The 13,944-nt window shown below is 43.7% G+C and overlaps 1 protein-coding gene across 1 annotated transcript in view; it reads left to right on the forward strand.

Moving 5' to 3' along the window:
• Nucleotides 1–13,944, forward strand: part of GANC (glucosidase alpha, neutral C) — a 79,955-nt gene that overhangs the window by 23,136 nt on the left and 42,875 nt on the right. The window contains exons 8-11 of the mRNA XM_056545037.1: nucleotides 4,787–4,844; nucleotides 11,287–11,418; nucleotides 12,063–12,114; nucleotides 12,205–12,301. Of these exons, the coding sequence (XP_056401012.1) occupies nucleotides 4,787–4,844; nucleotides 11,287–11,418; nucleotides 12,063–12,114; nucleotides 12,205–12,301 (339 nt within the window). The remainder of the gene's footprint in view (nucleotides 1–4,786; nucleotides 4,845–11,286; nucleotides 11,419–12,062; nucleotides 12,115–12,204; nucleotides 12,302–13,944) is intronic.

Below are 13,944 nucleotides of genomic sequence, written 5' to 3' on the forward strand. Positions count from 1 at the left end.
GAGGCCCTTAGCTTGTAGACCACTGCACTATGGGGTCTACAAGCTGTCCGGGCATGCTGGGAGTTGTAGTTTTGCAACATCTGGAGGTTCTTAGCTTGTAGACCACTGCACTATGGGGTCTACAAGCTGTCCGGGCATGCTGGGAGTTGTAGTTTTGCAACATCTGAAGGGCCTTAGCTTGTAGACCACTGCACTATGGGGTCTACAAGCTGTCCGGGCATGCTGGGAGTTGTAGTTTTGCAACATCTGGAGGTACTTAGCTTGTAGACCACTGCACTATGAGGTCTACAAGCTGTCCAGGCATGCTGAGAGTTGTAGTTTTGCAACATCTGGAGGCTCTTAGCTTGTAGACCACTGCACTACGGGGTCTACAAGCTGTCCGGGCATGCTGGGAGTTGTCGTTTTGCAACATCTGGAGGCCCTTAGCTTGTAGACCACTGCACTATGGGGTCTACAAGCTGTCCGGGCATGCTGGGAGTTGTAGTTTTGCAACATCTGGAGGTCCTTAGCTTGTAGACCACTGCACTATGGGGTCTACAAGCTGTCCAGCCATGCTGGGAGTTGTAGTTTTGCAACATCTGGAGGCTCTTAGCTTGTAGACCACTGCACTATGGGGTCTACAAGCTGTCCAGGCATGCTGGGAGTTGTAGTTTTGCAACATCTGGAGGTCCTTAGCTTGTAGAACACTGCACTATGGGGTCTACAAGCTGTCCGGGCATGCTGGGAGTTGTAGTTTTGCAACATCTGGAGGTCCTTAGCTTGTAGACCACTGCACTATGGGGTCTACAAGCTGTCCAGACATGCTGGGAGTTGTAGTTTTGCAACATCTGGAGGCTCTTAGCTTGTAGACCACTGCACTATGGAGTCTACAAGCTGTCCAGGCATGCTGAGAGTTGTAGTTTTGCAACATCTGGAGGCTCTTAGCTTGTAGACCACTGCACTATGGGATCTACAAGCTGTCCGGGCATGCTGGGAGTTGTAGTTTTGCAACATCTGGAGGTCCTTAGCTTGTAGACCACTGCACTATGGGGTCTACAAGCTGTCCAGCCATGCTGGGAGTTGTAGTTTTGCAACATCTGGAGGCTCTTAGCTTGTAGACCACTGCACTATGGGGTCTACAAGCTGTCCAGGCATGCTGGGAGTTGTAGTTTTGCAACATCTGGAGGTCCTTAGCTTGTAGAACACTGCACTATGGGGTCTACAAGCTGTCCGGGCATGCTGGGAGTTGTAGTTTTGCAACATCTGGAGGTCCTTAGCTTGTAGACCACTGCACTATGGGGTCTACAAGCTGTCCAGACATGCTGGGAGTTGTAGTTTTGCAACATCTGGAGGCTCTTAGCTTGTAGACCACTGCACTATGGGGTCTACAAGCTGTCCAGGCATGCTGAGAGTTGTAGTTTTGCAACATCTGGAGGCTCTTAGCTTGTAGACCACTGCACTATGGGATCTACAAGCTGTCCGGGCATGCTGGGAGTTGTAGTTTGGCAATATCTGGAGGTCCTTAGCTTGTAGACCACTGCACTATGGGGTCTACAAGCTGTCCGGGCATGCTGGGATTTGTAGTTTTGCAACATCTGGAGGTCCTTAGCTTGTAGACCACTGCACTATGGGGTCTACAAACTGTCCAGGCATGCTGGGAGTTGTAGTTTTGCAACATCTGGAGGTCCTTAGCTTGTAGACCACTGCACTATGGGATCTACAAGCTGTCCGGGCATGCTGGGAGTTGTAGTTTGGCAATATCTGGAGGTCCTTAGCTTGTAGACCACTGCACTACGGGGTCTACAAGCTGTCCGGGCATGCTGGGATTTGTAGTTTTGCAACATCTGGAGGTCCTTAGCTTGTAGACCACTGCACTATGGGGTCTACAAGCTGTCTAGGCATGCTGGGATTTGTAGTTTTGCAACATCTGGAGGTCCTTAGCTTGTAGACCACTGCACTATGGGGTCTACAAACTGTCCAGGCATGCTGGGAGTTGTAGTTTTGCAACATCTGGAGGTCCTTAGCTTGTAGACCACTGCACTATGGGGTCTACAAGCTGTCTGGGCATGCTGGGAGTTGTAGTTTTGCAACATCTGGAGGCTCTTAGCTTGTAGACCACTGCACTACGGGGTCTACAAGCTGTCCGAGCATGCCGGGAGTTGTAGTTTTGCAACATCTGGAGGTCCTTAGCTTGTAGACCACTGCACTACGGGGTCTACAAACTGTCCGGGCATGCTGGGAGTTGTAGTTTTGCAACATCTGGAGGTCCTTAGCTTGTAGACCACTCCACTATGGGGTCTACAAACTGTCCGGGATTGCTGGGAGTTGTAGTTTTGCAACATCTGGAGGCTCTTAGCTTGTAGACCACTGCACTACGGGGTCTACAAGCTGTCCGAGCATGCTGGGAGTTGTAGTTTTGCAACATCTGGAGGTCCTTAGCTTGTAGAACACTGCACAATGGGGTCTACAAGCTGTCCGGGCATGCTGGGAGTTGTAGTTTGGCAACATCTGGAGGTCCTTAGCTTGTAGACCACTGCACTAAGGGGGAGATTTATCATTGCTTTTAGAGCATTTTTTTTTGTCTATGTTTTGGCGCAGTTCAGGCGCAAGCAGCATATTTAGCGACTTTTATGCGTCTTTTGATATAGACAGTTTCACTCTTTTTTTTCCTACTCGTAGAACTTTTTTTCTTTCTGACCATGCAGTGCTCACGTATTTATCATTTGCGACTTTTGTCAAAAGTCACTATTTTGTGCGCAAAGGTACTTTTATAGGCGCAAAGCTAAATCACCTACCAGTAGGCGGGAGAATCACTTCTCCGCGCTGTTACCTCCGCGCTGGGTCCCCGGTGTCTCCGCCATGCTACCTGTCTGAGGCTGGGTTCACATCACGTTTTTCAACTACGGTTCGCCCATACGATTTCTATCAAAAACCGTATGGGAAAAAAAACGGATGGAACAGTATGGGAAAGTAAACCGCATGCGTTTTTAAACCGTATACTGTTTTTAAAAGTGCATACAGTTCCGTCCGTTTTTATAAAAAAAACAAAACATAAATTTTAGAAAATTCTGTCCATTTTTAATGGGAGGGGTCTTGGGTGGGGACTTTAGGATGCAAATGCACATGTGGAAAGTAAAAACCGCATACAGTTTCGCCGTATGGAACCGTATACATGTGCGTTTCCCATTGACGTCCATCTTAAAAAAAAAAGTATGCGGTTGCAGTACGGTTTTTAAACCGGAGTCAAAACCGTGGTTGAACATGGTTTGGAGTACTGTTAAAAACCGTATTGCAAGCAAATCGTACGCAACCGCATGCATCAGGGTGCCGTATACCGTTTTCGATACCGTTCCATACGTTTTCACTAATGAAAACATATGCGGGAACCGTAGTTGAAAAACGTGTTGTGAACCCAGCCTGACACTGCACTCTTGATCCGACACGTTTGCAAAAGAAAAATAAAGCGATTGAAGCTACTATCCTGGTGAGTGCCGTCTACATTTCTTTCTGCTCGGATATTTGGAATTGTACATTTTCTGGACGTAGCACCCGTATAGGACTTATGTATAGGACAGTGTTGCTTGTCTAGTCCAGTGATTGCAGCAGTTCCGGTAGCTGTATCTTTCTACTAGTGAGAATCACTTCTACCTTCCGCAATTCAACCTTTAAAGGGGTACTACGTTGGAAAACCTTTTTTTTATTTTTTATCAAAAATGGACAGAGATGTCAGCAGAGAGCACTGTGGTCATGATGTCAGCAGAGAGCACTGTGTTCCAAAAAGAAAATAATTTCCTCTGTAGTATTCAGCAGCTAATAAGTACTGGAAGGATTAAGATTTTTTAATAGAAGTAATTTACGAATCTGTTCAAGTTTCTTGCACCAGATGATTTAAAAAAATAAATAAATAAATAAAAGTTTTCCACCAGAGTACCCCTTTAACCTCTTGTGGACGACAGCGTCCCACTGCCCTTTTATGAGATGCGCTCAGGAGCTGAGGTCATAGCTGGGTGGTCCTGGCGGCTATCAGGACCCATCTCTAATGCCAGACATCACCCATCACTTTATATATAACTTACAAATCTGTTTAACTGTCTCGGGAACTGTCCAGAGAAGAAGCAAATCCCCATAGCAAACCTCTTCTACTCTGTGCAGTTCCCGAGACAGACAGAGATGTCAGCAGAGAGCACTGTTGCCAGACAGCAAAGAACAACTCAACTTCAGCAGCTGATAATTATTGGAAGGATTAAGATTTTTTTAATAGAAGTAATTTACAAATCTGTTTAACTTTCTGGAGCCACTTTTTTCCTGGAATACCCCTTTAAAGTGGATATTTCAGCTGAATATTCTGATCTATGTAAGCGATTACATTTTATGCCATATGGCTAATAGCATTACTAAAAAAAGGAAAAGAGCACATCAGACAGTTTTGGGTGGTTTTGGCTATTAAGACTATAGACCTGTAGTAAGGCAGCATAGTCATCGGACAGATCTCCTTAAAGGGGGTTATCCAGAAATAGAAAAACAGAGCTGATTTCTTTCCAAAACTGCTCCACGTCTGTCCCCAGGTTCTGTGTGGTATTACAGCTTTGCTCCATTCACTTTAATGGAACTGAGCTGCAGAACCACACCCAACCTGGAGACAGACGGGGAGCCGTTTTTGAAAGAAATTAGCTCTGTTTTTCTATTCCTGGATAACCCCTTTAAATTAGAAAAATCAGTTGCTTTTAGAGGAAATAGACCGCTCCTAAAGCCTTGTGTCTGCAGTAAACCTAAACATTCTCTAAGTTCTGTTCTTTGTGTATTACAGGGGACTGGAAGAGACTAAACTCACAAAGAAAATGGCTGAAGGCTGCCATTATTGTAATGTAGGATGTTTTATATGGAAGGATCTACAGTATCTCCCATAAGTGACTCCACCCCTCACATTATATATACAGTATATCCAATAAGTGACTCCACCCCTCACATTATATATACAGTATCTCCCATAAGTGAGTCCACCCCTCACATTATATTCAGTATCTCCCATAAGTGACTCCACCCCTCACATTATATATACAGTATATCCCATAAGTGAGTCCACCCCTCACATTATATATACAGTATATCCCATAAGTGAGTCCTCCCCTCACATTATATATACAGTATCTCCCATAAATGAGTCCACCCCTCACATTATATACAGTATCTCCCATAAGTGACTCCACCCCTCACATTATATATACAGTATATCCCATAAGTGACTCCACCCCTCACATTATATATACAGTATATCCCATAAGTGACTCCACCCCTCACATTATATATACAGTATATCCCATAAGTGACTCCACCCCTCACCTTATATATACAGTATCTCCCATAAATGAGTCCACCCCTCACATTATATATACAGTATCTCCCATAAATGAGTCCACCCCTCACATTATATACAGTATCTCCCATAAGTGAGTCCACCCCTCACATTATATATACAGTATCTCCCATAAGTGATTCCACCCCTCACATTATATATACAGTATATCCCATAAATGAGTCCACCCCTCACATTATATATACAGTATATCCCATAAGTGAGTCCACCCCTCACATTATATATACAGTATCTCCCATAAGTGAGTCCACCCCTCACAATATATACAGTATCTCCCATAAGTGAGTCCACCCCTCACATTATATATACAGTATATACCATAAGTGACTCCACCCCTCACATTATATACAGTATCTCCCATAAGTGACTCCACCCCTCACATTATATATACAGTATCTCCCATAAGTGAGTCCACCCCTCACATTATATATACAGTATATCCCATAAGTGACTCCACCCCTCACATTATATACAGTATCTCCCATAAGTGACTCCACCCCTCACATTATATATACAGTATCTCCCATAAGTGAGTCCACCCCTCACATTATATATACAGTATCTCCCATAAGTGACTCCACCCCTCACATTATATATACAGTATCTCCCATAAGTGACTCCACCCCTCACATTATATATACAGTATCTCCCATAAGTGAGTCCACCCCTCACATTATATATACAGTATATCCCATAAGTGACTCCACCCCTCACATTATATACAGTATCTCCCATAAGTGAGTCCACCCCTCACATTATATATACAGTATATCCCATAAGTGACTCCACCCCTCACATTATATATACAGTATATCCCATAAGTGAGTCCACCCCTCACATTATATACAGTATATCCCATAAGTGAGTCCACCCCTCACATTATATACAGTATATCCCATAAGAGACTCCACCCCTCACATTATATATACAGTATCTCCCATAAGTGAGTCCACCCCTCACATTATATACAGTATATCCCATAAGTGACTCCACCCCTCACATTATATATACAGTATCTCCCATAAGTGAGTCCACCCCTCACATTATATATACAGTATATCCCATAAGTGAGTCCACCCCTCACATTATATACAGTATATCCCATAAGTGAGTCCACCCCTCACATTATATACAGTATATCCCATAAGAGACTCCACCCCTCACATTATATATACAGTATATCCCATAAGAGAGTCCACCCCTCACATTATATATACAGTATATCCCATAAGTGAGTCCACCCCTCACATTATATATACAGTATATCCCATAAGTGAGTCCACCCCTCACATTATATATACAGTATCTCCCATAAGTGAGTCCACCCCTCACATTATATACAGTATCTCCCATAAGTGACTCCACCCCTCACATTATATATACAGTATATCCCATAAGTGAGTCCACCCCTCACATTATATACAGTATATCCCATAAGAGACTCCACCCCTCACATTATATACAGTATCTCCCATAAGTGAGTCCACCCCTCACATTATATATACAGTATCTCCCATAAGTGAGTCCACCCCTCACATTATATATACAGTATATACCATAAGTGAGTCCACCCCTCACATTATATATACAGTATCTCCCATAAGTGAGTCCACCCCTCACATTATATATACAGTATCTCCCATAAGTGACTCCACCCCTCACATTATATATACAGTATCTCCCATAAGTGAGTCCACCCCTCACATTATATACAGTATCTCCCATAAGTGAGTCCACCCCTCACATTATATATACAGTATCTCCCATAAGTGACTCCACCCCTCACATTATATACAGTATATACCATAGGTAAGTCCACCCCTCACAGTATATATACTGTATCTCCCATAAGTGAGTCCACCCCTCACATTATATATACAGTATATCCCATAAGTGACTCCACCCCTCACATTATATACAGTATATACCATAGGTAAGTCCACCCCTCACAGTATATATACAGTATATCCCATAAGTGACTCCACCCCTCACATTATATATACAGTATATCCCATAAGTGACTCCACCCCTCACATTATATATACAGTATATCCCATAAGTGAGTCCACCCCTCACATTATATATACAGTATCTCCCTTAAGTGAGTCCACCCCTCACATTATATATACAGTATCTCCCATAAGTGAGTCCACCCCTCACAGTATATATGCAGTATCTCCCATAAGTGAGTCCACCCCTCACATTATATATATAGTATCTCCCATAAGTGAGTCCACCCCTCACATTATATACAGTATCTCCTATAAGTGAGTCCACCCCTCACATTATATACAGTATCTCCCATAAGTGACTCCACTCCTCACATTATATATACAGTATATCCCATAAGTGACTCCACCCCTCACATTATATACAGTATATCCCATAAGTGAGTCCACCCCTCACATTATATATCCAGTATATCCCATAAGTGACTCCACCCCTCACATTATATACAGTATCTCCCATAAGTGACTCCACCCCTCACATTATATACAGTATATCCCATAAGTGAGTCCACCCCTCACATTATATATACAGTATCTCCTATAAGTGAGTCCACCTCTCACATTATATATACAGTATCTCCCATAAGTGAGTCCACCCCTCACATTATATATACAGTATATACCATAAGTGAGTCCACCCCTCACATGTTATATACAGTATCCCCCATAAGTGACTCCACCCCTCACATTATATACAGTATATCCCATAAGTGAGTCCACCCCTCACATTATATATACAGTATCTCCCATAAGTGAGTCCACCCCTCACATTATATATACAGTATATCCCATAAGTGAGTCCACCCCTCACATTATATACAGTATCTCCTATAAGTGAGTCCACCCCTCACATTATATATACAGAATCTCCTATAAGTGACTCCACCCCTCACATCACATTATATATACAGTATCTCCCATAAGTGACTCCACCCCTCACATTATATATACAGTATCTCCCATAAGTGACTCCACCCCTCACATTGTATATACAGTATCTCCTATAAGTGAGTCCACCCCTCACATTATATATACAGTATCTCCCATAAGTGAGTCCACCCCTCACATTATATATACAGTATCTCCCATAAGTGAGTCCACCCCTCACATTATATATACAGTATATCCCATAAGTGACTCCACCCCTCACATTATATATACAGTATCTCCCATAAATGAGTCCACCCCTCACATTATATATACAGTATATCCCATAAGTGACTCCACCCCTCACATTATATATACAGTATATCCCATAAGTGACTCCACCCCTCACATTATATATACAGTATATCCCATAAGTGAGTCCACCCCTCACATTATATATACAGTATCTCCCATAAGTGAGTCCACCCCTCACATTATATATACAGTATCTCCCATAAGAGAGTCCACCCCTCACTATATATATACAGTATATCCCATAAGTGACTCCACCCCTCACATTATATATACAGTATATCCCATAAGTGAGTCCACCCCTCACATTATATACAGTATCTCCCATAAGTGAGTCCACCCCTCACATTATATATACAGTATATCCCATAAGTGACTCCACCCCTCACATTATATACAGTATCTCCCATAAGTGACTCCACCCCTCACATTATATACAGTATATCCCATAAGTGAGTCCACCCCTCACATTATATATACAGTATCTCCCATAAGTGAGTCCACCCCTCACATTATATATACAGTATATCCCATAAGTGAGTCCACCCCTCACATTATATATACAATATCTCCCATGAGTGACTCCACCCCTCACATTATATACAGTATCTCCTATAAGTGAGTCCACCCCTCACATTATATATACAGTATCTCCCATAAGTGAGTCCACCCCTCACATTATATATACAGTATATCCCATAAGTGAGTCCACCCCTCACATTATATACAGTATATCCCATAAGTGAGTCCACCCCTCACATTATATATACAGTATATCCCATAAGTGAGTCCACCCCTCACATTATATATACAGTATCTCCTATAAGTGAGTCCACCCCTCACATTATATACAGTATATCCCATAAGTGAGTCCACCCCTCACATTATATACAGTATATCCCATAAGTGAGTCCACCCCTCACATTATATATACAGTATCTCCCATAAGTGAGTCCACCCCTCACATTATATATACAGTATATCCCATAAGTGAGTCCACTCCTCACATTATATATACAGTATATCCCATAAGTGAGTCCACCCCTCACATTATATACAGTATATCCCATAAGTGAGTCCACCCCTCACATTATATATACAATATCTCCCATAAGTGAGTCCACCCCTCACATTATATACAGTATCTCCCATAAGTGACTCCACCCCTCACATTATATATACAGTATCTCCCATAAGTGAGTCCACCCCTCACATTATATATACAGTATCTCCCATAAGTGACTCCACCCCTCACATTGTATATACAGTATCTCCTATAAGTGAGTCCACCCCTCACATTATATATACAGTATATCCCATAAGTGAGTCCACCCCTCACATTATATACAGTATATCCCATAAGTGAGTCCACCCCTCACATTATATATACAGTATATCCCATAAGTGACTCCACCCCTCACATTATATACAGTATCTCCCATAAGTGACTCCACCCCTCACATTATATATACAGTATCTCCCATAAGTGAGTCCACCCCTCACATTATATATACAGTATATCCCATAAGTGAGTCCACCCCTCACATTATATATACAATATCTCCCATAAGTGACTCCACCCCTCACATTATATACAGTATCTCCTATAAGTGAGTCCACCCCTCACATTATATCTACAGTATCTCCCATAAGTGATTCCACCCCTCACATTATATATACAGTATATCCCATAAGTGAGTCCACCCCTCACATTATATATACAGTATATCCCATAAGTGAGTCCACCCCTCACATTATATATACAGTATATCCCATAAGTGAGTCCACCCCTCACATTATATATACAGTATATACAATAAGTGAGTCCACCCCTCACATTATATATACAGTATCTCCCATAAGTGAGTCCACCCCTCACATTATATATACAGTATCTCCTATAAGTGAGTCCACCCCTCACATTATATACAGTATCTCCCATAAGTGACTCCACCTCTCACATTATATACAGTATATCCCATAAGTGAGTCCACCCCTCACATTATATACAGTATCTCCCATAAGTGAGTCCACCCCTCACATTATATACAGTATATCCCATAAGTGAGTCCACCCCTCACATTATATACAGTATATCCCATAAGTGAGTCCACCCCTCACATTATATACAGTATATCCCATAAGTGAGTCCACCCCTCACATTATATACAGTATATCCCATAAGTGAGTCCACCCCTCACATTATATATACAATATCTCCCATAAGTGACTCCACCCCTCACATTATATACAGTATCTCCTATAAGTGAGTCCACCCCTCACATTATATACAGTATATCCCATAAGTGAGTCCACCCCTCACATTATATATACAGTATCTCCCATAAGTGAGTCCACCCCTCACATTATATATACAGTATCTCCCATAAGTGAGTCCACCCCTCACATTATATATACAATATCTCCCATAAGTGACTCCACCCCTCACATTATATACAGTATATCCCATAAGTGAGTCCACCCCTCACATTATATACAGTATATTCCATAAGTGACTCCACCCCTCACATTATATACAGTATATCCCATAAGTGACTCCACCCCTCACATTATATATACAGTATCTCCCATAAGTGAGTCCACCCCTCACATTATATACAGTATCTCCCATAAGTGAGTCCACCCCTCACATTATATATACAGTATGTACCAAAAGTGAGTCCACCCCTCACATTATATATACAGTCGCGATATCTAAAAAATGAATTGTTGTTCTACATAAAGATGGCCTGGGCTATAAGAAAATTACCAAGGACTCAGAAACTGAGCTTCAGCCTGGTGGGCGAGACCATACAGCAGTTTCACAGAACAGGCCTCTACATGGTCGATATCCTGATATTGTATTTGAAAACAGACGTATGAGTTCTGCCAGCATTGCTGCAGAGGTTTAGGGGTGGGTGCTCGGCCTTTTAGTGCTCAGACCATACACCACACACTGGATCAAATTGGTCTGCATGTACAAAGAAACGTGTGCCTTGCCTAGAATCAAGCATGGCGGTGGGAGTGTCATGGTCTGGGCCAGTATATGCTGCTGCGACTGGGGAGCTACAGTTCATTGAGGAAACCATGGCAGTAATCCAACATAATAATGACCCCAAACACACCTCCAAGACCACCACTGCTAAAGAAGATGAGCGGGATCTAAAAGAGGGAGAGTAGGAATATTGATGAGGGGGCGTAAATCAGGGACCGCCGGGAAGAAGAACCAGTGCACCTTGGGGCTAAGAATGCCCCTAGGTCCAAGTTCACATATTGGGATTTTTAGTGATATATTGGAAACGTGGGCACAGAGGAAGATACAGTAAACACTATTTTGATTGGCGTCACCCACATTAACAGGCAGGACAAGCAGGTAAGTGCGGGTGATGCTGCTGACAGATTCCCTTTGGGAAACACTAGTACAATCCATTACATATCCAATGTTTGCATATACATTCCCAACGATGCATTATCTTGCTTTTTCATTTATTAATAACACGCCCTTTTATCTTTATCCATAGGATCTGTTCGGAGTGTGGAAAGAAAACTCTGCAGATTTTCTGGACCTGAAACGTAACGATAAAATGCTTTTTTCTCTAGGAATTTTCTTTCACCGATCTTGATACAATCACAATTGGCTTCACTTCTTTTTATTTTGTACAGATCCTTCGTCTGTGGGGCTGGATTTTACTTTGCACGGGTTTGAAAATGTTTATGGACTTCCAGAACATGCGGATACGCACCAGCTGCAAGATACAAAGTAAGTTGACCGATCAGTTATGTCAGGGATAGACTTTTTATTCATTCACTGATAGACAGTGATAGAAACGCTGCTAAACTAGATGAGCTGTACTGCAAATGCAAAGAAAAAATGGACAGTGGTCCCTCAAGTTACAATATTAATTGGTTCCAGGACAACCATTGTATGTTGAAACTAGGGATCGACCAATTATCAGTATTGCCGATATTATCGGCCGATAATCACGATTTTGGGCATTATCGGTATTGGCAATTACCTTGCCGATAAGCCGATAATGCCCCGCCCCCCGCCCCGCCCCCACGCACCGCGACCGCCACCCCACCCGACCCGCCGCACCACCCCCCCGACCCACCGCACCGCACCCCCCACCGTGATGCTGGGCGGTATACCGGTATGGATTTTTGCCCATACCGCTATACCGGTCGGGCCCCTCCCCCACCCTCCGAGTCAATAAAAAAATTTAACTTACCCGTAATGGGGGTGGTCCGGGCCATCCATCCTTCCTTCCTGTAGTGTCCGGGGGCGTTCCGGGTGAAGAGTGAACCGGTCCGGGCTGTCCTTCTTCTCCGGCGGTCATCTTCTCCACTCCGGGCAGGCTCCGGCTTAGTACACTGCATAGACGCCACTACGCCATGACGTCAGGTGCGTCGCTGCGCACGGGCGTCACTGCGCAGCGGCGTCTATGCAGCGTACTAGGCCGGAGCCTGCCCGGAGTGTGGAAGATGACCGCCGGAGAAGAAGGACAGCCCAGACCGGTTCACTCTTAACCCGGAACGCACCCGGACACTACAGGAAGGAAGGATGAATGGCCCGGACCACCCTGACAGGTAGGGGAGAGAAGCGGGTGGCGGCGACAGCCTATGGCCCAGCTAAAGCCACTGCAGATCATTGATTTAAAGTGCCCGCTTTAAATCAATGATCTGCAGCGGTGTCGCAGGGGGTTAAATAGCCGATAACTTATACCGGAATATTGGTATAAGTTATCGGCTATCGGCCCTAACCTCCACCGATTATCGGTATCGGTATCGGCCCTGAAAAAACGATATCGGTCGATCCCTAGTTGAAACCATTGTATTGAAAACCTGGTAATTGGTTTTGAAGCCCCAAAATGTCATCCAAAAATAGGAAAAAGAGTATTAAAGGGGTTCTCCACTGCCCTGCCTTCCGGAGCTCCGCTCGCAGCCTCCGGAAGTTTATTAGTCTGAACGCTGTGTGCGGGCTTCCGTGTTTGAGGCCGCCCCCTTGTGACGTCACGCCCACCCCCTCAACGAAAGTCTATGGGAAGGGAGCGTGACAGCTTTCGTTGAGGGGGCGGGCGTGACGTCACGAGGATGAGGCCTCGAACACGGAAGCCCGCACACAGCGTTCAGAGTAATAAACTTCCAGACGCTGCGAGCGGAGTTCCGGAAGGCAGGGCAGTGGAGAACCCCTTTAAATAAAAATAAGTAGATAACTAATATAGATAAAGCAAGTCCTTACATATAAAAGTAAGAAAAAGCTGCTGGAAGCTGTAAATCACTGTTTATGTCAGTGTTTCCCATCCAGAGTGCCTCCAGCTGTTGCAAAACTACAACTCACAGCATGCCTGGACAGCCAAAGGTAAAGAGTACACAACATGTAGTACCTCCCTGTACTGTAGGGAT

The sequence above is a fragment of the Hyla sarda genome, chromosome 11, assembly GCF_029499605.1.
Source record: "Hyla sarda isolate aHylSar1 chromosome 11, aHylSar1.hap1, whole genome shotgun sequence".
Lineage (NCBI taxonomy): Eukaryota > Metazoa > Chordata > Amphibia > Anura > Hylidae > Hyla > Hyla sarda.